At 34.6% G+C, this 25,721-nt stretch overlaps 2 protein-coding genes across 3 annotated transcripts; both read left to right on the top strand.

The window, feature by feature from the left end:
- The first annotated feature begins 1,292 nt into the window (after window positions 1–1,292).
- Window positions 1,293–8,591, top strand: LOC145583040 (protein TIME FOR COFFEE-like). 2 transcript variants are annotated; one of them, XM_081640151.1, is made up of 12 exons: window positions 1,293–1,737; window positions 1,838–2,302; window positions 2,408–2,616; window positions 2,714–3,017; window positions 3,113–3,533; window positions 3,646–3,706; window positions 3,809–3,907; window positions 4,138–4,468; window positions 4,644–4,716; window positions 4,843–4,909; window positions 5,071–5,469; window positions 5,562–8,591. In XM_081640151.1, the coding sequence occupies exons 1-12, from the start codon at window positions 1,629–1,631 to the stop codon at window positions 7,995–7,997; spliced, it is 4,974 nt and encodes a 1,657-aa protein (XP_081496277.1). In that variant the 5' UTR covers window positions 1,293–1,628; the 3' UTR covers window positions 7,998–8,591. The 2 variants fall into 2 exon arrangements, with proteins under 2 accessions (XP_081496277.1, XP_081496276.1); XM_081640150.1 differs by having other exon boundaries at window positions 2,711–3,017.
- A 9,041-nt stretch (window positions 8,592–17,632) lies between these two features.
- LOC145583038 (sugar transport protein 13-like) lies at window positions 17,633–25,151 on the top strand. The gene is made up of 5 exons (XM_081640149.1): window positions 17,633–17,869; window positions 19,373–19,698; window positions 22,502–22,626; window positions 23,845–24,136; window positions 24,248–25,151. The coding sequence occupies exons 1-5, from the start codon at window positions 17,737–17,739 to the stop codon at window positions 24,956–24,958; spliced, it is 1,587 nt and encodes a 528-aa protein (XP_081496275.1). The 5' UTR covers window positions 17,633–17,736; the 3' UTR covers window positions 24,959–25,151.
- The last annotated feature ends 570 nt before the right edge of the window (window positions 25,152–25,721 follow it).

The following is a 25,721-nucleotide window of genomic DNA, read 5'->3' as shown; positions in this document are numbered from 1 at the left end:
AAATAAATAAATAATTATACACATATTACAATATGAGTGGAGTTTATTTGTCTAATTTTCAATCAAGCATGTAGCTTGTTTGAGCTACAATTGCTAGCATGTTGCTTAATTTTTTGTTCTCCAATGGTAAACATGTAGCTAGGATTTTTTTAATATTGCAAGCAAGTCCTTACAATTGAACCACTGGAGATGCTCTTAGTTATATAAGGTAAATTTTATTTAAAACGTGGATTTTTATTTACTAAATTAGATTTACGAAATTGAGAAATTTTGACTTGATGGTAATTAGTACCGATATTTACTGCACTTATTTAGATTCTCTTTTTATACTCGTAAATCTTACACGATTTTTTTTTTTAACCTCAATACTTATCTACTCGTCTTAATTCAAAAGGAGTATAAAAGATGGTCTTATAAGTTAATTTTTATTTTAGTGAAAACGGTCTTATAAATTATAACATTTATGTTATGATATTATTACTCCGTAGTAATTGAATAGTTTATTTTATTATGGTTTTTCATGTTTGAAATGTCTTGATTATACGGGAAAAAAGTTTGAATATGAATTTAAATCTAACGGTTTGATGTTATGTTTATAGAGAAAAATACGTTTATACGAGATTTCTGTAAATTAATATAGCTTCTAAAAATTAAACTTTCAATAATATTTGCAAATACGAAATTCATAAATAGATATACTTACATTTAAAATTTGAATTGAAAATTTTAGAAAGTAAACGGAAGAATTTAGGGTTTGGTTCCGAAAGCAGTAAAAAAACATGTTTAAAAGAATAGTTTGATCAACAATGTAGGATCAATTGTCTAACTTGATACTAGCTTTTATCAATTTATTAAAATATAGACTCCCATTTCTATCGATTTAAATAATGTGGAATGTAACTTTACAATCTAATAGATGGTGGGAAATATAATTAAAGATTTTGATTGATTAAGAAGGAGATCGGTTGTTAATAAATTAACATAATCAATTAAATACAATAATATTATCAATAATAATAATTTAAAATGAATTAATTAATTAATAATAATTAAGTAAAAAAATTGGAAGCTTATGAGGGAAGAAAGATATTGGTGCCACGTGGAGGTAGGTTTAAAAAGGGTAGCAGCTACTGACATAGTAGATCGAACGGATAGGATGATGCCATGTCAGTAAAGAGTAAGGATAGCCCTTAGATGGTTGATAAAATGAAGGGCTGAGATTAAAGGATTGTACTAGATTGGGATAGATCCAGCCCTCCACGAGGCTATAGAGGTGGGTTAGGCAGATGAATTGAAATGAAATACCCCAAAAAGAAGATGAGATAGGAGAGAGAGAGAAATAGAGAGTAGGAAAAGAGGACAACACACACAGAAAAACCAAGAGAGAGAAAGTGAAGACCTAGAGAGAGAAGGAGAAGAAGAAGAAACGAAAGGTAAAGGAAAGCTAAGATCTTTCGATTTTTTTGATTTTTGGAAGATCTGAAGAAGAAGAAGTAATCGGTTTCGCCGGAGTTGTTGATTTCGTCGGAGGAATTTCCGCCATTTTTTCCGGCGAAATTTGGTTAAGGAAGAAGTGAAAAGTTAAGAGATATGAGATTGGTTACTTGTAATCTCTCTGAGTAAGGAAGATGATGGATAGGAATAGAGAAGCAAGAAGAGCGGCGGCGATGACTAATGGCTTGCCTAGACGAAGGCATAGAACCACTACTGGCGGCGGAAGTTTGAGGGAGTCTCCAGGTTTAGATCTGTTAACAATTGTTTTTCATTGTTTTTTGTGTTTTTTTGGTGGTTTTGATCATGATTTTGACTTTGTTTTTTATGTTTGTGGTTGTTATAGAGGACGATGGTCAATTAGAATTGCAGGAGACGGCGGCGAGATTAAGAGATCGAACGGTGAAGAAGGATAGAGATCGGGAGATTAGAGACCGAGACCGGGACCGGGACCGGGACAGGGACCGTGACAGGGACAGGGAGAGAGAGCGAGATAGATTGAGGAGTAAACGACGGCGAGGGGATAAGTATATGCACGGGAGTAATAGAGAAGACGGAGGTGTTGGTGGCGGCGGCGGCGGTGTTGGTGGAGTAGATGATAGCTCAGAAGAAAGCGTAAATGATGAGGAGGATGATGATGGTCCAGTTCGATACGTTCCGCCATCGAATCCGGTTCCTATTTCATCGACATCGGGGGCATCTACTCTTACAAGTCACCGGAAAAGTTTTCCTCCGCCGAACAGGGTTCTTCCCACGTGGAAGGCTCCAGATGAAATGATCGGAGTTTCAATCCCCCGGAAAGCTCGCTCTGGTTAGACTCACTGAGATTGGGTTTTTTTAATTTTTTTTTTTTAATTGTTGAATTAATTTAATTTGGATTTTTGTTGATTTTGGATTGATTTTGATGTAATTGCAGCTTCAACGAAGAGAGGTCATGATTGTTGGAGTTCAGCTGGTGGTGTTGGAGGAAGCGGAGAGCAAATAAGCCGACAGCCGTCATCGTCACCGGTAAGGTCAACTATGACAGCAACGCCGTCGCCAGCGGTGGCGGCACTACCAACTCCGTCACAAGCGCAACAACCAATGTCACCGTCATCATCGAATATTTCAATAAAGAAGAAAATTGTCAGTGTTCTATTCATCCTCATATTCATCCCCTTGTTCTCCAGTCACTTTGTATGTGTTTCTATGGATTTGACTCTGTTCTATTCCGGTGTAGAAGGCGGCTAATGGACCAAAGCAACAACGGCCCCCGAAATCGTCTTCGAAATCGTCGCCGTCGACACAAGACGCCATTGAAATTGAGGTTGCTGAAGTTCTATATGGGCTGATGAAGCAATCTCAAGCCCCATCGAAGCAAGACGGTGGGATGACAAATGATTCAGCTAAATTGGATTCTAGATCTGTTAATGATTCTAAATCAAGAGTTTCATCTCCTGTTACAAATTCCCCTTCAATTCATCATCATACTAATTGTTCCAATCCTTCTACCTCATCTTCAACTGCCCCTCCTTTAACCACCGTTGGTAAGTTCAATCATTTCTCACCCAAATTGATTTCTTAGTTGTTAATTGGTAATTGGTGATTTGGTTATTGATAAATTTATGATTGAAATATACAGCGCCGAAGCGAAAGCGGCCGAGGCCATACCCAGAAGACATCCCCACCGGTTTCGGCCCTCGCAGCAGCCCCATTTCATCGACCCCAAAACCAGAATCAGATCAAGCACCAAAGCTGGAGGCGGCGTCTCCAAGCATGGACAAGAACAACATAGGATCCGCCATCGAAAATGGGGGCGATTCGACGAATTTACAGGATCTCACAGCCGAGACGCCGCTATCGTCGGCGAAAGCCGTTAATAATGGTATCCTATCAGATGCAAAGCAAGGTATGGTGGAAGAATCATTAACTGGTATAAGAAATGGGATGATGGTGAGAGCAGCTAAAGTAGAGGAAGCTTCGTCATCTTCACCAAAGTTGGAATCTCCTCATACTCAAAATCATGATCGTGTTGAATCCTCCACCACTACTTCCACTAAACCGTCAGTGTCAATCAAATTATTCCCCTCGTTTTTTCACATTAATTTCCCACTTCTCATTGTTTTATTCAATTTAATTTAATTTCGTTTATTTCCTTTTTTTAAAATCATGCAGAAATTCATCCTTCGTTGAACAAGATAATCACAGAGAAGATAAATATGAGATAGATCTCATGGTGGGTATTTTTTAATTTTAATTTTAGTTTTATTCATTAATTTTTCTAATTTTTTTTTTTAATTTATGAATAAATTTAATTAATGGGAAAATAAAAATGCAGGCGCCACCACCGCAATCAAGAACATCACCGGAGAGGGATGAGTCGATGGCGGAGTACGGAGGAGGAGATGAGAAGTCGATGGTCACGGAAAGGGAGGCGGTGAGTAGGGGAAAATATGGACCCACTTCTGTTTTTGTCGATCTAAATTTTTGTTTTTTGGTAGTTTGTACGATTTTAATTATTATATGGAAAACTGTGATGTGGTTGTGGGAGTAGTACTAGAACTACCTTTAATTTTATTTTTCTTTTTTTCAATTTTTTTTATTAAAATTAATTTTTTGACTTGGTCAATTTATTCGGTGGGGTGGGTTTGTATTTAATCTTTACAGGAAGCAAAGCCGTGTACAAAGCCGAAAGAGGAGGATGATGAAAAGGTTGTCAAAAGTAGAGATGCTGCTTGTGGTAGTGGTATTGGTGGTGGGGCGGAATTTAGTAAGATAGACCCCGCCGCAGCGGGGTTGGACGGGTTGTCTATGGGCCGAAAGCCGAGGTTGGTGACTTCGCAACCATTGCCGCAGCAGCTGAATCTGAATAGCAAGGATATTCAATTTGATTTAGAGAAGTGTGGTAGTAGTGTGAACGAGGACAAGTTGAATTTTCAAAAGCAGCAGCCTACACCGCCCAAAACCACCAGGGATGATGCTAATACAGACAAACCTGGTGAGTGTTTTTATTCCTTAATGTAATTAACTTGAGAATTAATTTTTGATAAACTCGAGGTTTTTCAAAACTCATAATTATTCTGGGATTCTGGGTTGTTTTTACATTTTTTAGTTATTTTATACGGAGTACTTTAATAGTATAATTTTTTTTAATAAAATATTGAAAAATGCAGGAGGTCAATTGGGTTCAGCGCCGCTGCCAATGTCAGTACCTGGAGGATGGCATGGAGGGCTTCCACCCATGGGGTACGTCGTTTTTTAATTTTCATGAAATCTCTTGATTTTATTTTACTGTAACAAAATTAAATTTATCCCTAAAAAAAGGGAAAAAAATATATAAAAAATTAAAGTAACACAATTATTGATGAGCAGATATGTGGGACCATTGCAAGGAGTTGTTTCAATGGATGGGACCCCAATGGCTTCTCCACCAATTCAGGTAATGCTTTTAATTTAATGCCTTTTCTATCATTTTATATTTATAAATCCAATTGCAATATACAAATGGTTGGTCTAATTTAATTGCTGATATAATTATTAGATATGGTGTGATGATGGTGACTATAACTTCAATTTTTTTTTTTTTATATATTTGTGTAGTCCCCTCATTTTCTGTTCTCACAACCAAGGCCAAAGAGATGTGCCACACATTGCTACATTGCGAGGAGTATATCGGTTCATCAGCAGATGATGAAGATGAACCCGTTCTGGCCGGCCGCAGCAGCGACTGCGGTTGCTGGGACTTCTCCTCTCTTTGGTGCCAAGCCTTACAACTTGAATATGGTGCCCCCAGCTGATTTGGCTGCTGCTGCAGGGAGAGGTATGGTGGTCAGTTCTTCACAGGACAATAAAGGCCAGCCTTTTACTTTCTTCCCTGGTCAGTCTGCTTCTTCGACGAAGGATAAGTCTCCTCAACCCCCCAATGCCCCTGATTCTGCTCAGAAAAAGCAGTATATGCTTCAGCCTGCATTGCCCCCTGGTGCTCCTAGTAATATGATGGTAAGTTTTCTGTCATTTAATCAGTTCTTTTCTAATTTTTCTTCTTTTTCTGGCATGAGTAAATTTTGAAACTTTGTGTGTTGGAATATCAGCATGGCCCTGCATTGTTCTTTCCAATGGGCCATCAACAGGCGGCAGTGGCAAATGCACGTCCGAACTCCACAAAGTCGCCATCAACAGGCGTGAATGCAGCTTCTGCTAGTGCAGCTACTTCATCTCCTATGGGTGCTGCTCCTCCAGCTAATTCGAATGCTGGGCCTGCAATGAGCTTTAGTTACCCGAACATGGGTGGGAATGAGGCTCAGTTTATGGCGATTCTAGGGAATGGGCCGTATCCTTTCCCAATTCCTGCACATGTTGGAGCAGCGCCTCCTTATAGGGGATCTCACCCACAACCAATGTCGTTCTACAACGGCTCTTTCTACTCTTCACAAATGCTTCATCCTTCACAAATGCAGCAACAGCAAGCTGTACAGCCATCTCAGTCCATGCAAATTCAACAGCAAAATCAGCAAAATGCTAGTCTCTCCACCGCTTCCTCATCCTCACAGAAGCATTTGCAAAATCAACAACAGCGGCCCCAGGGAAGCAGTGCGCCTGGTGCTGGGAACCCGAATCAAGGCTTGCAGAATTTTCAAGCAGCCAAAGGTCGTATGTCGCAAACTCATCCTGATATGGGTGGTGAGGATAGCCCATCAACTGCTGATAGTCGTAACAGGCCAAACATGAATGTTTATGGCCAGAACTTTGCAATGCCCTTCCATTCACCCAACTTTGCAATGATGACCCCACCTTCTTCAATGGGAAGCAATGCTGCCGGTGTTCCCAATGGTAATCTTGGTGATAAGAAGCAGCAACAAGCCCAGCAGCCTCCTGCTTTTCCCATGTCTTTTGCTACTATGAATGGTGCTGCCACTCCTGGCCTTGATATGTCATCAATAGCGCACAATCATGCTCTTATGCAGAATCATCTTCCAGATGCTGCCAGACAGAACTATCAATTTATGGCTGCTGCAGCTGCAGCCCAAGCAGCACAGCAGAAGAAGAATAATTATCGTGGTCCTGAGGATGGAAAAACTGGAGCAAATACTGCCACTGATCCTTCTAATGCCGATGAAGAAAGGAAGGCCATGGCTGCAAGAGCTTCTGCAGCGTCAGCTGGCCAGTCCATTGCTTTTTCGAGGGAGTTTGCCGAGAATTCTATGGCAACAATGCCTGGGAACAATGTTATTGATACCTCTGCTCGAAGCCTAAATATGATGCATGGGTCATCAAGTCGCCCAGCTCGTTCTCCTGGACCTAATTCTGTGAGCAATTCTAGTGTTTCAAATCCTCAGCAACAACAGCAGCAGCAGCAGCAGCAACAACAACAACAACAACAACAAATGCTCTTTCCTAAACAGCAGCAATATGTAGCTCCTAGTGCTGGCAGTGGCCGTAGCAAGACTCCCACTAGTAATGGAAATGTCTATCCTGATCATCTCAATTCATCATCTATCATGGCTGCCAAGTTTCCCAACTCTTTACCCGGTTTTCCACCTCTCGTACAGACAAGTGGTGGCCCTGTTCAGTCTCAACAGTGGAAGAACTCTGTTAGGCCGAACACGCCCCAAGTTTCTTCTCCATCTGTTGCTACGTCAACTGCTTCTAACATGAAGAACCTTCCCCAGCAGCAGCAGCAAGGAAGGTCCCAACAAAACCACACACAAATCTCTTTTGGAGCCAATGCTGGTAACTCTAAAACATCCTCCACATCACAAGGGCAACAAAACCAGCATAATAACCAAGGCCCTTCTTCGCCAATGATGGTTGGGTCCCCCTCAAACTCCTCGGTATCAAAGGGTGCTAGTGGAAGCCCAAGGACAACTGCTACTGCATCCACTGGGAACAAAGCGGGGGTCCAAGGGGCAACATTTTCATCGCAGCAGGGGAAGAACTCACAGTCTCCATCTTTAAGCAGCCAAAAGCCATCCATCCTTGGCAGTCCCCATATCATGTCTAGCTCAAGCAACAAGCCCCAGATGCAACAGTCTCAGCAGCAGCCTCAATTGTCAAAGCAAAGTATTCAGCAAGCTCAATTGTTCTTTTCAAATGCTTACATGCAGGCTTCTGCTAATACTTCTGCTGCTATGGCTAATAGTGGGTATTATATTCAAAGGCACAGGCCTGATAGTCAGCAGCATCAGCAGCAACAACAGCAACATCACCACCACCACCAGCAACAAGGATCAAAATCACAAGGATCAGGACCCCCTACTTCATCGAGTGGAATGTTGTCGTTATGTACTCCAGCTTCTCTTGCTAATACAAGCACGTCTGATCCAGCAAAAGCTGTGGCAGCGGCTGCATTTGCTAACAATATGAAGGGTGGTTTGCCATCACAGGGGATGTATCATGCTGCTCAGTTTGCTGCTCAATCTGCTGGGGGTGCCCATCAGTTGATGCCTGCAGGCTTTCCGTATGTTCATGCTGTTTCCACAGCAGTCCAGGTGAAACCATCTGAGCAGAAGCAGCCTGCTGGTGAGTAAAAATTATGCGCTTTTGGTGCTTAAATTTGCCATGTCCCCAAATTATTTGTGTAAGAACGAACAAAGTGTCTTGAATAAAGCTTGAACAAGAAGGGGGGGGAACTGTGAATTTACAAAGGAATTTTGTGGGAGTCTCCAGCGCGTGCGAAATGACAATTTGAATGCATGCTGGCAGCCTAAGAAGAAATAACAGGAAGATGATGATGATGATATTGATGTTGCTTTGATGGAACTGCAACAATCGAAATTTTGCACTTGGAAAGAAGTGGCTGAAAGGTGATCCTTGCAAATTGCAATGGTGTTCTGGCGGCAATGTGATAGTGATGTCGGTCGATATAGACAGTGGTGTGGGGGTTGGTTAGATGGAGGGAGCTGTAGATTGGAAGTCATGGCCCTCTCCATTTTTGTAAACAGTGAAAGAGAAGGTGGGAAGGTTACTTTGTACGAAGTTAGGAAGAAATGGAAAAAAATGCCATATAATTTCCCTGTCATCATGTGAATCCTATTTTGACGGGCTACAATAGTTTGATGTAAGAACAAAATTTCCTTGCTTCACTTGCTTAAGAAAAAGAAAGATTTTGGTCCCTTTTTTCTTTCTTGTTTTTTATATTGATTTTTTGAATTTGTTACTACTTTGCTAGGGAAATACTTTATTATATGAAGTAGGAAAGGTGTATAAATGTATAGTCAGTCAATCATCTAGCTCAGCATCATAATTCATAAATCCCATCAAAATTTTAAAAAATAATAATAATATTTTTTTTAAGAAAAAAAAAATAACGAAAGAAAAAGAGAAAGATATTCATGGTATTTTGCGGTCCAAATGTACAAATGATAATGTTGTTAAATGTTTTTCATTGATAGTGTGATGTAGTGTAGTGGGTAATGCACCACAAACGGCACATGTTAGCCAAACAAATTTGATTTCTTGGACTTTATTTATGGTGGGGTCTTACCTCCTTTTTTTTTTTATTATTATTTTATTTTCTCTACCAACAATTTTTAAATTAATAAATATAATAATGATGGGGGTCCACTCTACCCTTTTGTTTTTATCAAGAGGTGATGTTGGAGTTGGATTACTCCGTAATATTTTTAATGTGATATGTTTAGCTTAGCTTAACCGTGTGTATTGGCAGAGTAGTCGTTGACAATACAGTAGCCATAAAATAAGATATTTTAATAGTAGTAATACTGAAAAAGGATCAATTGACCCCACTTCGAACTTAAATGACACATGTCAAAGGTCAATTTTCTGAAATATCATAAACTTTATCTTATGAGTAAATATGAGGGTTATGGTGATATGAACATTAATATAAATAAACAGTTAAAATAATCTAATCTAATCTCCAATTGTGATTTGAATAATAATCTCCATGATAAAAAAAGTTATTACCAAACAAAAAAAAATTAAAATATCTTTTGGGGTATTACTTGTCTACCTGTCAGATATTCAATGAAATTCCGATAACGCCCAGTAAAGCGGTTGGGCCACACAGTTCCACGAGTCATGCACAAGTGAGTAGGACATATGTCGCTGACATTGTATACTTGTACAAGATGATTCTTTTGCTGTCATCATTTTGCCACGTGTTCAATCCTCGATCATTCTCTCTCCTCCTTTTTCAATTACCAATTTCGATTTTTATTATGCGGTTTTTTTTCTTCCTTGTTTTGATACGGAGTACTTGAATAGTTGAATGTTGATACCAAGGGTACATGCATTGAAAATTGACATTTAATAGATGTTGCCTAACTTGGTAACTTACTAACTTGTCTTAAGAGTATTAAATTATGTCTAAGTTAATTTGATTCATATTTAATTGCTATTTTTGCTCTATTTTTTCAATATTTATTTGTTGATTTATTTATTTATTTTTATACAATTATATTAGTATAATTGTTGGAGTTTAGAAATGTGTTTAGCTGTTGACAACTTATACAAGTTACAAAGAGGTTGCCCAATTTATGTTTCAAAATTATAATTGAAAAAATCCTTATCATTTAATATTATCCATATAATCTTTTTTTTTTTTTTTTTTTTTTTTTTTGTAAAAATAAAATGTCTACTTTCCCTAATCTTTAGAGTGTTTTTATTTTTCATTTCTAGAACTGTAAGTCTTACTATATTTATTTGATAAGTTGAGGTGTGTTATATTCTATTCACTAAATTCACTTTTAACTAATCCGAACTTATAGAGTATCAAACATAATCATGGGGCTCAACTATCAGTTTAAACTTTTAGTTAAGATGGTCCATTAACGATAGAGTATAAAACATAATCCTAGCCTCAACCATCAGATTAAGTTTTTGGTTGAGATGGTCCATCAACATGATATCAGAGCGTTGGGTATGAGGAGGACAAAGCATAATCCTAGGCCTCAACAAAGCTTACTTTAATTGTAATTTGATTTTTTTTTTTTTTTTTTTTTGAGCAAATTGTAATTTGAATTTGGATACATTTATCAATTATTATCAGAAATTATTTTTCGGTTCTCAAAAAAAAAAAAAACAAAAAAAAAAATCAGAAATTATTTTTCTGAGACTTATTTTATTTTGGACTTACAAAGTTTATGAGGATTGAAAAAAAAAAAAAAAAAAAAAAACGCCTTAATTACTATTGTCTGTATGTAAATGGAAAATAGAGGGGATGGAACACCCACCCCATATACATCATAAGGGTTTGGCTCAGCATATCAACATCCATTAAAGAAGAAGAAAAAAAAATAAAAATCCAAATATGAATAAATACTTAAGCTACTTATAAGTTATAACGAATAAGTTAGGGAAAACAAATATGAAGTGAAGTACATATAACCAATGACCATTATGGTGTATGGGTGCTCCCTCTCCTCCATTTTCCTTGAACTTTATATTCATATAGCAGTAAATAAGGCTCTATTTTATTCATCTTATTTTTCTCTTTAGGCAAAGAAAAAAAAAGTTTAATTTAGTTCAGATAAGAATAGTTTAGCAGTTTAAGTATGACCTTTTTGCCCTAAGTTAGGCATAGACCAGCTCGAATAGATCATCTTTTTTTTTTTTTTTTTTTTTTTTTTACAAAGCTTGGCCCGTGATCACCTCTAATAATAAGTAACAACGTTTTGATACTCCCTTTATGTTTTTTTTTTTTAACTGTTACACTTTGACTGTTATACAGTTTTAGAAAATTTAATTGACTTAAATAAAATAAAAAGTAAATGGGGTAGTTGGAGTATTAAAAAATTATAATTGAAATACAGTAGGGTTAATAGTTTATAGAAAAATAATGAATGTGAAAGAAAATAAATCATTAAAAAATTAATAATGGATTAGGATGGAGATCAGAAGTGAAGAGAGTTATAATGTTAAAATGAAACTTTCTACCAAAAAAAAGGGGGGGGGGGGGGGGTTAACCAATGGGTGGTTCGTGCAGGCGGATGCACAATCCGCATGATGCATCCGCTCCAAAACTATAAAAAGGCGGAATGTACATGCAGTTATATTCTAATGTATATGGGTATATAAAAAGAACATAAGGTTCATTTATAATGTACATGGACATATATACTTCGTATAAAAGAACATAATGTTGATTTATAATGTACATGAGATTTTTGTGCAACAATTTTGAACTTTTTTTTTACAAATTTTTTTTATATAAGGAATAGATAAATTGTACTGTAATTATTTTTTTATTTTTTTATTTTTACCATACATTAATTACAAATCATTTTTTTTAAACCAAAAGTTCACTTTCTCTCTCCAAATAAAATTTCAAACCCATTTAAATTCCTCTAACCTCAAGCAAAAATTCAAGAAATTCGAAATTTTGAGTTCAAAATTGTTCAAGATGACAGATAAAAACGAAAGGTAAGACCAGATTCAATATTCATACTTGTTTATTTTGAGTTTGAGTGTTTGTTTTTTATAAATTTGGTTGAAAATTGTAATTTTTGGTTTTGTTAGGAATTAATTTGCAATTATGTGGTTTTGTTGTTGCAATGAGAAATAAAATGAAGTTCTTGAAGAAGATCGACCAATTAATACATTTTGGAAGAAGAAAGCAAGCAAGTAGACAAATTCAGAATAATTTGTAGATCCAAATAATACAATGTACATTAAACTTGTAAGCAACATTATAACACATATGTTCATTAGAATATAATACAATGTATATTATAATACAGTAAAATGTTCTTTTCATATACTTACATGATCATTTATACCAAATGTACATTACTATATGAATAATGTTCTTTAATATTATCATGTCCTTCGTTAATATTACAAATGTTCTTTAGATTTACATATATATATATATATATATATATATATATAAAACTGGATATTCTTTATAAAATAGCTATATGTTTTTTACAAAACAACTATATGTTCATTACAGTACAATTATATGTGATGTTCTTTATAAAATAGCACGATGTTCTTTACAAAATAATTGTATGTTCTTTACTGAACAACTAAATATTCATTCTGCCTTTAAAAAAAAAAAACGGATGCACGGAGCATCGTGCATCCGCCTCCATGGAAAAATTTTCAGGGTTTAATACTATAAAAAACACATCTGCTTTTGGTAACTGTAATACTTAAAAAAAAACATGGAGGAAGTAATAAGGATTACAAATTTAAAGAACGAGGTATCATTTGCTTAAGCCCAATAGGCCGAAACCCAAAATGCCCGCTGTTCCTAGTCCAACCGCTTCGAGGCCATCTAATAAAAAGAAAAATCCTCGTGAATTGATTACATTATATCTAAAGCATGATTGCAATGCCACAAAAACACCCAATTAAATAAATTGAAAACTTGTATCATATATAGGAAAGAATTTTTAAAAGTAAAGAAAAATAGTGTAGGATTAAGATCAAAAGTTAACCATACTTAATCAACTAACTCAATCAAGTATTCATGTTTGATTAGGTTTTGGTTGGAAGATTTTCAAACTCACTACTAAAGTACTCGTAGGACTTTTCATGTTGAGTTTTGTTTTGTTTTTTAATGGACTTTTCAGCCGTTATTTTACTAAGCTAGGTAGAGTTGAATCAATGATGTATCAAAACTCCCAAAAATTATTAGACAAACAAAATGAGAAGTACCAGATGAGTTAAATATGTTTTGATCAATGTTAATTGTTAATTAAGCACATAAAAGTTTGCTTCCACGAGTAAGTCAATATTTGTATCATTTACTTAAGAAGAAAAGTTTTATCAATACAGCCACAATGCATAAAAGTTATTGATTGATAAAATCAAAAATACAAAAACAAATTGGAACCCACAATAAGTCCGAATTTCTCTAAAACAAAATACTTATGCATTTGCTATTTGTAATTTATTATTGGCTATCAAATGAGACACGAGGGAGAATAAAATTTCTGTTCCTTGACATATCAAGAATACTCTCTATGAGAATATTTAATATAACAGGTCTCTTTAATGAAAAAAGAAATATTTAAATTCAATGTCAGCAGAAAAGAGACCGGATATGCAAATAACAGGTCTCTTTGATATTTAAAAAAATCTGACAAAGTGCTAACTCAGGTAGGCGGCAGCAACAACAACAGCAAAGAGACCGCCTATTTGATATTTTTTTAAAAAAAAAAACAATTTTTTTTTTTTTTGCTGGCGAGTCACGTGACTCACCATGCACATGAATAGATCCGCCCCTGACTCAAGAGACAAATGACTTACCTACACTCTGTTGGGTTTGAGAAGTGTGGAGAACGGTTCAAGGAGGCTAAGGGGGTGCATAGCTTAGGAGTTTAAGCTATGGGCTATTGCTTGGTGTTAAGCAATGGTGGATAACAAAGGGCTGACTTCAAATGGACATATCTCAAGATTTAGAAGTGATATTGAGATGATTCAAGTTAGAGGTGATAGCTCGTCTCAAGAGCTTTCCAACGGCTGGTCATAAGCTCAATTTGGCTAAGAAACGAGGAAGATATAGCTGTTTTACGAGAAGTTGTCTAGCGGGGGAATTAGGAGCGGCCACTCCTCTATGGAGGAGCGCCCGCTCCTTTGAGGCTCGTTTTGGCTATTTTCTTCCAGTTTGTTGGAGTGTCCGCTCCTGTCTTTTGGAGCGGCCGCTCCATTAGGTTTTTCGGGGTTCTGTTTTATCGAGCTTGAGCCTCGGTTTTACGGTCTCGATTTCTCCTTTGTTAGTAACTTATAATCTTAGCCCTTGGATTATTTGCTTGTATTTGGACTATATATACTCATGTATGTCTTTAATTAGATCATGATGTTAGATTGAAGAGAGAGAAAAAGCCTCTTGAGATTAATTCATCTTCCTAGGGTTTAAGAGAGTGAATTAAGAGAGGTGTGAGCTTTCATGGTGTACTGAGAGCTTGTAATCATCATCATCAAGTTACTCCATAGTGGATTGGTGGGTTTTCTCCCGGCACTCGGGTTCCCACGGTAAATTCGTTCTTGTTTCATTGCTTCACTTGCTTTCGTTCTTCGTTGTTAATTGTCATTAATCATGAACTTGTTAGCACATACTTAATCCTTTCACACTCATTTAAGAGTCAAAAGTGAAAAGTAAAAACATTTCTATGTAATGTTCTTCTCAGCTTATTTATCTGTGATAAAATTGTCTTTAACCATTGATTTTCAGTAGCAATTAAGAAATAAAAAGGCATTAACAATTACATCTTTGGTCACACCACCCAAACTCGATAGTATATAACCTAAAAAAAAAAAACACTAACATTGTAAGAGAAAGGACACACCTAGATATACAAGAGCGAGTAGCAAATAATCACATAAACATTTTGTTTCTCACTGTGAGAAACTGGGGCATCCCCAACATAATACATTCCGCTACAAGGTACAATGTCCCGTTCAACACAAGCACAATAGCTTTAGCTTCCGTCACCTGCACTTCCCATTTGCTATTGTTTTGCACTTGTTGGCAAGCTGTTCAGAACATCAACGTTAACCTTCAGAACATTGAATTGGCCTCTAGGGGCACCAGACTGCTGCATCACCCTACCACTCGACGCACTGATCCCTCCTCTCTCCTCTGCATATAAGCTGCCAGGCCAGTATGGAGACAGCAGCAGCCACCACTTCAGAAGAATGCCTTGACGACCTAATGCACCATGCAACCACCCACCTAGTCACTTCTCAGCTTAATTTGGCTGAATTTTACTTTTTTTTTTTTTTTTTTTTTGGTGAAACTTAGTTTATTTTGCTCAACCCAACAAAGTTTTTGTATACTAAACTTTTTTTTTTTCTTTTCTTTTTTGTTTGGCTTAATTTGACTTATTTTTATACCAAACATAGCTTAACTTTTTATACCAGACATAGCTTAACTTATAATTGTGCTTAATTTGACTTATTTTTAAACCAAACATAACAAAATTTGTTAACAAAACTTATTGAAAGATAGCTGATAAGCTACTAAGCTAGGAAGAACAGAGCTTCATAGGAAGGTGTAAGACATCAATCACAAAGATTAGAGAGCGAAGTGTTATAACACTCCTATAATACGTCTGATAGGCACAGCAGCGGTAAAGTAGTACTCCCTCTGTCCCAACCTCTTTCTAAAGGGTTTGCCATTGGCAAAAAAGTTGCAACACAATTTGGTGATAATATAATTGATTTCCATGCATAGCTAACAATGAGGTTACATTGTCAACGTCAAAGCTTAACTCAGAAAGATCATAGAACGTATAAACTAGTTTAATTTAGGAGGACTTTCAACATATTTTATTTCAAAAACAAAAGTCATATCTCTATTTCAATCTATATTACTTCCTCCGTTTTATTATTATTGTACCATAGGGATTGGGTACAAATATTTTGGTAGTGGAAAAAAGTAAGAAAGAGAAAGGTAAAAATACAAAATTGCCCATGTGACATATTGATAAACTAAAAAGTAAGTGTGAAAAAGTAAGGGTATGTTGGGTATTTGTAGTGTGAATACAAATAATTTTTTTCCTAAAGAGGAAATGGTGCAATATTTATGAAACTTCCTAAAGACAAGTGGTGCAATAATAAAAGAACGAGGAAGTATTATTATTGTTGTTATTCAAATTAACATGTTTCTATTATGTTTGTTCAGATTATTTTTATGTTTGTTTGTTTTGTATGGATATACACTACATATTTAATGCTTTTGATGTTTCTCTGTAATGAACTATTGATTATGTATCATCTTTGTTGATTGCAAATTAAGATTTTTTTTTTTTCATTGTTCTCATGTCTAATAAGAATATACATATGGAATTTTCTTATAAGGGTCGCCCTTGTACTTATGTTTACACTAATTTGATTAATATAAATGCCCTTGTAGAGTTAATTACAGTGCATATTTTTTTTTAAATGTTATGTCATCATGGCGTAACTATAGTGTTAAAAAAAATAAACAATTATAAGCGTGGACCATGCACATGTATGTGCCATGAACTCATGTGGTATACCCCATGTCTCATTATTCAAATTATGCAACAAGAGTGGGATACATAAAGTGAACACAAAGCTTGTATTCTAGGACATTGCATGTAACTTAGCTTTTGTTCTTTCAAAGCAATTCAATTAACTTGAAGTTTTGATTGCTCCATTAAAACTCCAACACGTTTTTGGGTTGTTTTAACTTCTAACTCATCTCCAAATCCACTTTGCTTCAAGACAATAACAGCAATACATTTGTAATGGTTTGTACTGCATGAGGGAAGCCTTTATTTAGGCCATATCCTTCGGTGAGTCCATTGATATAACCTAACAAGGTTGGCAATTCCTATTGTAAGGAATTGTTAGCTACTACCAACTACACAGTATGCTGATTCTTAATACGTTCATCTAAATTTGCGAGATGAAGGGACACTTTATTTTCAATATGTTCATCTAGCTAGGCACGTGTCATTACAAGACCATGTGAATGTGATCATATTTTTAGCCATCGCGACTCATTAGGCTTATCCATGTTGAGTCATTAATACCTAATAATACGAAGTAACATACTTTCAACATTGGTTAATTATAATATTCTAAAAGTATTATTGTTGCCGTAATGAAGGCCATGTAATTAAAAAGTCAACGAGGGGAAATTCACACTTCGTCATCACTAATAAAGTACTATATGCTCTATCTTCTATTCCTTTCATTTGAATCTAACTAAAAAGAAATCAAAAACAAAACTTTGTTCCATAATACGTAGTAATATATTTCCCAAAAAGGATATTAATTTTACCTCTATATCCCATTAATTTGCATTCCTTTCTTTCACAAAGTCTAAACTTTGACTATTCCTACAAAGCAGTAATTTAAGTTTGACTACTTTGTAAAAAGAGTCAAAAGAGAAGATATATACGACAATACTTAGATATTCATTCAACCTCCAATTTCGTAAGCTAAAATAGCCGCCTATTTAGAAATTTAATAAAAACAAAAAAAAAAAATAAAATTAAAATATTAAAGTAAGTTAGAAATATAAAAGTCTAAGTCAACAAATTACACGTGGAAAGATCCTAAACAGCTAGGTTCATAGATTGTACTCAATTCACATTCACATTTTGTAACACAATTAAACCTTTTTATTATCTCATTTTGGATCAATCTTTTATTTTCTCTCTCCTCCCTTTCCTATATAAATACACCCGTTACAACTCTCACTTCTCAGTAGACAAAAAGTCACATTACAAAACTGACAAAATATTTCATAAGAGAAAAAACCATAGTTTAGTTTATAAGGAGAGAGAAAGTGTTAGAAATAAACACTTATTAAGAGGGGCAATGGCTGGCGGAGGGTTTGTAGCGCCGTCGAGCGGGGTTGTTTTCGAGGCGAAGATAACTCCGATTGTCATTATTTCTTGTATCTTGGCTGCCACGGGTGGTCTTATGTTTGGTTACGACGTTGGTATTTCAGGTTTGTTTCTTCCTCAGCTTTGTAACCATTGTTTGGATTTAGTTTTTACATTACAAATTAATTTTTTTTTTAAAATTATGTTAAAAGAAAACAGATAATGTGTGGTCTGTTAATTTTTTTTCCCTTACGTTTCATGAATGAGTATGTATTTAATTTCCTTTTTGTTTTTTATAATTGATGGAAAAGGAAGTAAATATGATTTGATATTTCTTAATAAATTTATGATGCCATATATGATACGATACAATTTTATTCTATATTTGGGATCATCATTTATGTTTAAGAATTATTGATTGAATTATTACTTTCTAGTTTTTAAATTTTACTTTATTATTACTTTTAAAGCTTTTTGGTTTGTAAGATCTTTGAATTTTTAATTATTAATTTTTGAAATGGATCCTATGTGAATTGTGAAATTTATAAATAGTATGGAGAACTAATTAATAAATTCACTCTTCTTTAATTTGTTAATAGTTCCTTTTATTTTTTTATTTTATTTTATTTTATTATTTTTTAATAAATAAATAAGAATAGATATTGACATAATGATAATGTCCAAACTAAAAACAATGCCCTGATTTCTTTCACGTCTTTCCCGCTAAATGAAAAACTCCTTTCCTTTATTCACCCATATTTTTTTTTCGGTGTCAAGTAAATACAATTTTTAGAAGTATCAATTAAGCTATGTAGTAGTTAACTTTCAATTTTAATTTCTCTTTAAATATATAATATCATCATGCAAAATTTATTTATTTATTCAAACATATTAGAGAATTCTTTTTTTGAACAACATACATATTAGAGAATTAAAGACTAAAGAACTCCTTTTATTTAATTTCTTAGCTTGTAATAATAGAAAAGAAAAATCACATGAAAAGTAGTATTTCCCGCCTAGTAGTGATGACAACCAATAGTATGACAAAAATCCAATTACAGATATACCCTCATAAAGTACGTACAGAATTGTCGGAATTATTATCACATGGCATGACATAGGGGTATTTTCGGGATAAAACAATCAAACTTTTGAAAAATATCCAACGTAGTTGTCTAGTTAAGATTTGCGAGATCAAATAATACGGAATCAGAATCTGAAATATGACTTGTCTTTTGCTCACCTACTACAACATGGGGTATTCAGTCAAATGCAACAAGCTAATTTTACGTCAGATTAGTTTATGTTGATCTTTTTGAAATTAGATTCTTAGTACATCAAGTGTGTAGTTATATAGCTGTGTTTGTCACAACTAACATCTACACCAATATTTGCAAAGACGTGCTATACTTGTCGATAATAAAATAAATAAATTAATGACGGTTTATTGATTTATCATGTGGTTTATGGTTAACTTTCTAAATATACATACATGTACATGTCATTTTCGCTGTTGTATTTTAGTCATTATTATTCCACTGACAATAACGATAAATTTTGAGTGTGTAAAATTAAAGTGAATACAAGATTGTTGCTTGTGTCAAGTAATTAAATTTGTTGAAATGCAGGGGGTGTGACATCAATGAACCCTTTCTTGGAGAAATTCTTTCCAGCAGTGTACCATAAAAAAAATTCACCATCTGCTAACCAAAGTAACTATTGTCAATATGACAATCAAGGGCTGCAATTATTCACCTCATCTCTATACCTTGCTGCCTTGGTTGCCACTTTTTTCGCGTCGTATACGACCAGGCAGTTGGGGAGGAGGCTAACGATGTTGATCGCCGGGTTTTTCTTCATCGCTGGAGTGGTGCTTAATGCTGCTGCTCTAAATCTTGCTATGCTTATTATTGGTAGAATTTTGCTTGGTTGTGGAGTTGGCTTTGCTAATCAGGTACATCTTTTTACTTTATTTTGATGGCAATTTTTCAACTTTTTTCTACAAAAGTAGTTGGAGGAAAACAATAGTCTTACTTCATGTCAATTTTTAATTTGTGGGCGAAATTTGTTTTGACTTTCGGTGAAATTTTAAGTTCTATTGAATAATTTAAGGGTTTACACTATGACATTGCTTTGTAACTAAGTGAAGTTAGTAATATAATTAAATATCATTATGTTGAATAAATTGAATTTTCAAAACATCATAAAAGACCAAAATATGAATATGACTTGATTAAACAAGTCCACCTTGGTAGACTTGAAAGACGGAACAAACTACTACTAGTAGTATTTGGCAAAAAATTGTAACATATAAGACTTGCAATTAATAGTCTTTTTCATATGCGCATTTAGATTTTTCTTCTTAAAAACGAGCCATCAATTGTAGTTGATTTGTATACACTTCTTTTTGGACTAGCTTTTCAATTGTTTAACACATATATCATACTTCTCTGTCTTTAAATATTGTTCTTACTTTTTTTTTGAAAGGATCACTTAAATGTTGTTCTTACTTGAACATTAACTGAATTAAAAAAAAAAGGTAACATTTAGGGATGGCCTGAGATAGCAATATCATATTACCATAGCAATGTTAATCAGTTAGTGTATATACTCCTATATATAGGAAGGTATTTCGATTTCACAAGATATGATTACTATGGACGTGCATAGACAACATATTATTGGTCCAAATGTTTATCTTTTCATATTCTAAATTAGCAAGTCATTAGGTCAAGATAAGAAATTGATTGCAAGATGATTCACTTAACTCACCTAAAGCAAATTACATAATCAAACACATATGAAGTGGACCCTTTCATTTTTCACTTGAAACAAACAAAATTGGGTTTAATTGGTTTTTCTTTTAATGGCCCCATATTAAATTATCATTGTTACATAATGAACCGACACCATTAACTCATTAAACATGACCAATGATTTTACATCACGATAAAACCTGGACCGTTGTGCAACTTATCTTGAATATAATAACTTTGATTATGACATTTATACATGTGATCAACCCTTTTTGTTCAATTTTATTTTTATCTTCTTATGATAAAATTTAGTCTTCTAGAATTAAGGTTTATTTTAACAATATTTCATGTGAGCTTGATTTTATATACTCCTATCTAGGGGTGTACAAAAACTGGCCCGGACCTGAAAACCGACCTGAACCGGACCTGTTGGGACCGGACCTGATCCGGACCTGTAGATTCAGGTCCGGTCCCGGTCCTTGAAATTCAATGATTCCGGGTTTCAGGTCCGGTCCGGGTAAAACCCGGAAATTTCAGGTCCGGACCTGAAACCGGTAAAACTACTTTTTTTTTTATTTAATAAGTCTAAATAGGTCCATAAACAGGTCCATAACAGGTCCAAATAGGTCTAAACAGGTCCAAACAGGTCCATAACAGGTCCAAACAGGTTCATAACAGGTCAGAACTTTCATATTATTTAAAAAAAAATCAAAAAAAATAATAATCAGGTCTATTCAGGTCCAAACCCGGATCGGATCTGATTTTTCAGGTCTGGACCGGAACCGGACCTGTTTATTCAGGTCCGGTCTCCGGTCCTTAAAAATCAAGGATTCAGGTCCCGGTCCATTCAGGTCCGGGTCAGGTCCGGTCCGGTTTTGGACCGGTGTACAGCCCTACTCCTATCCTATCTTTAAAAATAATTTGGTGGGCCAACTCATCCAATTTCTTTGAAACTTCGTCATGCTTTAATAAATTAAATATGCTTTACTTTATTGGAAGTTTGTGGACCTTTTTTTCTTTATTTTCTAGATTATAAATGACTTTGATGAATACTATTTAAAACTTTTTTCAGTTTTATATGTGAATAATAAAATAATTCACAAGTAGGTTGATGGGAGTTAACTTTTTTGAATATTGCTGTGATATTTTCTTTCTTATCCGTTAATTTTATAAAGTATTTTTTGTATTGTTTATCTTGTTTTATGACTTGGAATTCAACTTTTTTGTTATAACATGCACCTATGTCATGCTTGTGATCGGCCAATGTAGTAGTAATTACCACTATAAAGAAAATTAAAGTCCTAGATTTACTTTTTTTTTTTTTTTTTTTTTTTTTTTTTTTTTTTTGTGAAAGGAAGTCCTAGATTTACTTTATAATGATAGAAAAGGCTAGAAACTTTTTGTTTTATTTTATGCTCCATGGAATAAGTAACATACATTTTAATCACTTTTATTTTTATTATCCTTTGTAATAATTACATAGTACGGAGTAACAAACAAAATACATTTTAATACTTATACTAGTAAATGGAGTAATTACATTGATGAGATTTATTTGTGGTTTTATTTATTTATTTATTTATTTTTTTTCTGAATGGATTTATTTGTGGTTCTTAAGTTGTTTTGGCTTTAAAATTTCAAATATTATCTGCTTTCTTAACAACGTATACGTCTCATTAAAGAATTGCTTTTTTATTCAAGTAATTCATGTTCAAATTGTATATGTATCCATGTTCTTTATGTATATGCGAAGTTTCATATCACAACATGCCTATGCTTCCTAATTCGAAAGTAAAGAAATCAAGATAAATATTCTGTAATATATAGAGTATGTAATCCGTATATGTTGGATAACATCTTTTGTTGATTTTGACGTATAAACATATAAATATTTCATTAATATTTACACATCAATGCATTTTAGTTTTTGGTACAATCACATTAATGCATTACTATGTGTATTAAATCTAATAAAATTGTTGAAAAATGGATGAACAACAGGCAGTTCCCGTGTTTCTATCAGAGATAGCACCCACCCAAATTCGAGGTGGTCTTAATATTTTATTTCAGCTCAACGTCACCATCGGTATTCTTTTTGCCAGTCTCGTTAATTATGGCACCGATAAGTAAGTTCCTTTTTTCCCATTCTTTTTATTTTATTTTATGTTCAACGCTTACTTCAAGATCTATTTTTAGTTACTATAATGGAGTATTCTTTGAGAATAAAAAGGGAATGTACCAATTATATAATACTCTCACATTGCTAACCAAGCAATAATTATTTTTCTGTCATAGGTTATTTTAATATTTAATTGATTTGCATTATTATATGATAATTGAGTAGTAACTGTCTGGGATAATTATTGTGTTAAAAGAACAATATTATGTGCACAATTTTATAAATATAACGTAAATTTCAAACAAATCTGTTTGAATTGAGATAATTAAACAATGTCTTCCTTAGATTGAGGTGATGGGTCGTTGATTATTATTCAAAACTTGTATAAATTATTAAGCATGAATCAGGGGCTTCAATTATTTATGTCATGCAATATGGAAAAGACCGAGTTTTTGTTATTTTTAATCGTATTTTAATTAATGTATCTCTTGATGTTTTGGTACGTATTAGTTGGACTTGGCTTACCTAAGCCTTAAAGGGTAAATGACTAACGTGTTAAATGATCAACGCCCAATTTTTACTTATTTTAAGTAACTTTGGAGAGATATTATACTTAGCTAGTTTTCTGTAACTTCTAATTTGGGGTTCTCTATATTTAAAAATAAAGAGTATATATCAATTAATGTGCTAAGTAATTTTTAAAGTCTTAAATTGGTTCTTGACGTGAAATAAAATTTCGTTTACATTATTGCTTTTGCGTCTATTGAAATGGATATGATCTTAAGAATAGAGGTGTCAAAAGGACACCCGACCCGATCCGATCCGAAAAATCCGATTCAGATTTGGACTCGCGTGAACATAACAATTTAGTATGACTTAACTTAATTGACCCGACCCGACCCGACCATATCAGACCCGATTCGATCATTCGAATTGACACTCCTACCTAAGAACAGCAGCGATAAAAGAAATCTGCCCGACTGGCCCAGTTAAGAACTGTCAACATTATTATGAACTTCCTCATCCCATATTATATTTTGACATGGAAGTTCAACTGTTCTAATCAACTGATCATGTTACACAACTTGTTAATGTGATAAATCTAATATATATTGTAGTTTAATTGTCATTGATTCAATTGTACATTGTAGTGATTAACTGATATGAACTTGAAAATATTGTGCTAACATGTTTATTTGGTGGATGTGTTGTTATATTATTACAGAATGAAAGGAGGTTATGGATGGAGGGTGTCACTAGGAATTGCAGGAGTTCCAGCATGCCTATTAACCTTGGGAGCTCTCTTTGTTACGGACACACCTAACAGTCTTATCGAAAGAGGGCGTTTAGATGAAGGCAAAGCAGTTCTTAGAAAAATCAGAGGCACAGATAACATTGAGCCAGAGTTCAAGGAACTCGTTGAGGCTAGTCGCATTGCTAAAGAAGTCAAGCACCCTTTCAGAAATCTCCTCAAGCGCAGAAATCGCCCTCAGCTCGTTATTTCTGTTGCCTTGCAGGTACATCAGTAGCACTAATTCAGCTTTTGTGATCTTTTTTTTGCATTTAAGTTGACTAACTCTGAGATGTTAATGGTTTGTTTACTAATGTTATATTTCATGGTTGTCCAGATCTTTCAACAATTTACTGGAATCAATGCAATCATGTTCTACGCCCCAGTCTTATTCAACACATTAGGATTCGGAGGCAATGCATCCTTGTACTCAGCAGTGATCACTGGTGCAGTTAATGTCCTCTCCACTATCGTCTCTATTTACTCTGTTGACAAATTAGGGAGACGAATCCTTCTCCTTGAGGCCGGAGTTCAGATGTTTTTGTCTCAGGTGATCATAGCCATAATTCTTGGGCTTAAGGTCAAGGATCATTCCAACAATCTAGGCCATGGCTATGCCATTTTCGTCGTGATAATGGTGTGCACTTTTGTCTCCTCTTTCGCGTGGTCATGGGGGCCTCTTGGATGGCTAATCCCTTCGGAGACCTTCCCCTTGGAAACCCGATCAGCAGGGCAAAGTGTGACTGTTTGTGTTAATATGCTCTTCACTTTTGTCATCGGACAAGCTTTCTTGTCCATGCTTTGCAAGTTTAAGTTCGGTATTTTCCTCTTCTTCTCTGGGTGGGTCTTGGTGATGTCCCTTTTCGTAGTTTTCTTGCTTCCTGAAACCAAGAACATCCCGATTGAGGAAATGACTGAGAAGGTATGGAAAAAACATTGGCTTTGGAAAAGATTCATGGATAACGACGAGGACTATGTTGGCGGAATTCAAGTTAACTCGATCAAGCCAGCTAATGGTAAAAGTAATGGAGCTGCTGCTGCACTTTAAAGTTTGGCGTATCAATTTCAATGCAATAACATTCAATATTTGTTAGTTATACAATATTATACAGTAATTTAGCTGATATGATGAAAGTAAATAGGATATTGACGATAATCAGGGTATACTTTGGTAGCGAAATTGTGCCCTTCCTACTCTGAGCTAGGATTTTCTATAATGAGTGACAGGCTTATTTCTTTGATTTTCTAATGATTTTTACATAGTTAACAAAAATGTTGATGCAATTTCACATTAACTTAATAATGGAAGCATATTAAAACTCTGTTTGTCTTTGTAAAGCTTATGCAAATTACAAATTATACGAAACTTATACTATTCTAGTCTTTGTAAAGCTTAAGCAGAACACTCAATAATTATTATTCTTTCGATTGTCTGAACTGCCTCTCTCAACTCTTGTTTAGTAATCCATGCGAATGTTTAATTTAGTTTAGCTTGATTTAAGGCGAGGCTGTAGTGCTGTACTAATTATAGGGAACCCGGGATTCTTCTAACAACATCGTATATCAGTATATGATATGCAACCTTTTCTACAAGTGCATTCAGTTAAAAACATGGTAAAATGGTGTGCCAACTCGAACATGACCAACTCAATTATTATTATACAGATCACAAATGATTTTTTTTCATGGACTCAATTAACAAAGCTTGATCTGTTCACTTTCTTGTGCTTTGAGTCTATGAAATCGTCTTTTTTATGATTAGCTAAAGCTTATTCAGATTCAATTTGGGTTATTTTAAACGAAAATCAGCT

This window comes from Chenopodium album, chromosome 15 (genome assembly GCF_948465745.1).
Source record: "Chenopodium album chromosome 15, dcCheAlbu1.1, whole genome shotgun sequence".
Lineage (NCBI taxonomy): Eukaryota > Viridiplantae > Streptophyta > Magnoliopsida > Caryophyllales > Amaranthaceae > Chenopodium > Chenopodium album.
Note: the sequence above shows the minus strand (reverse complement) of the source record. Positions and strands in the feature narration are given on the sequence as shown.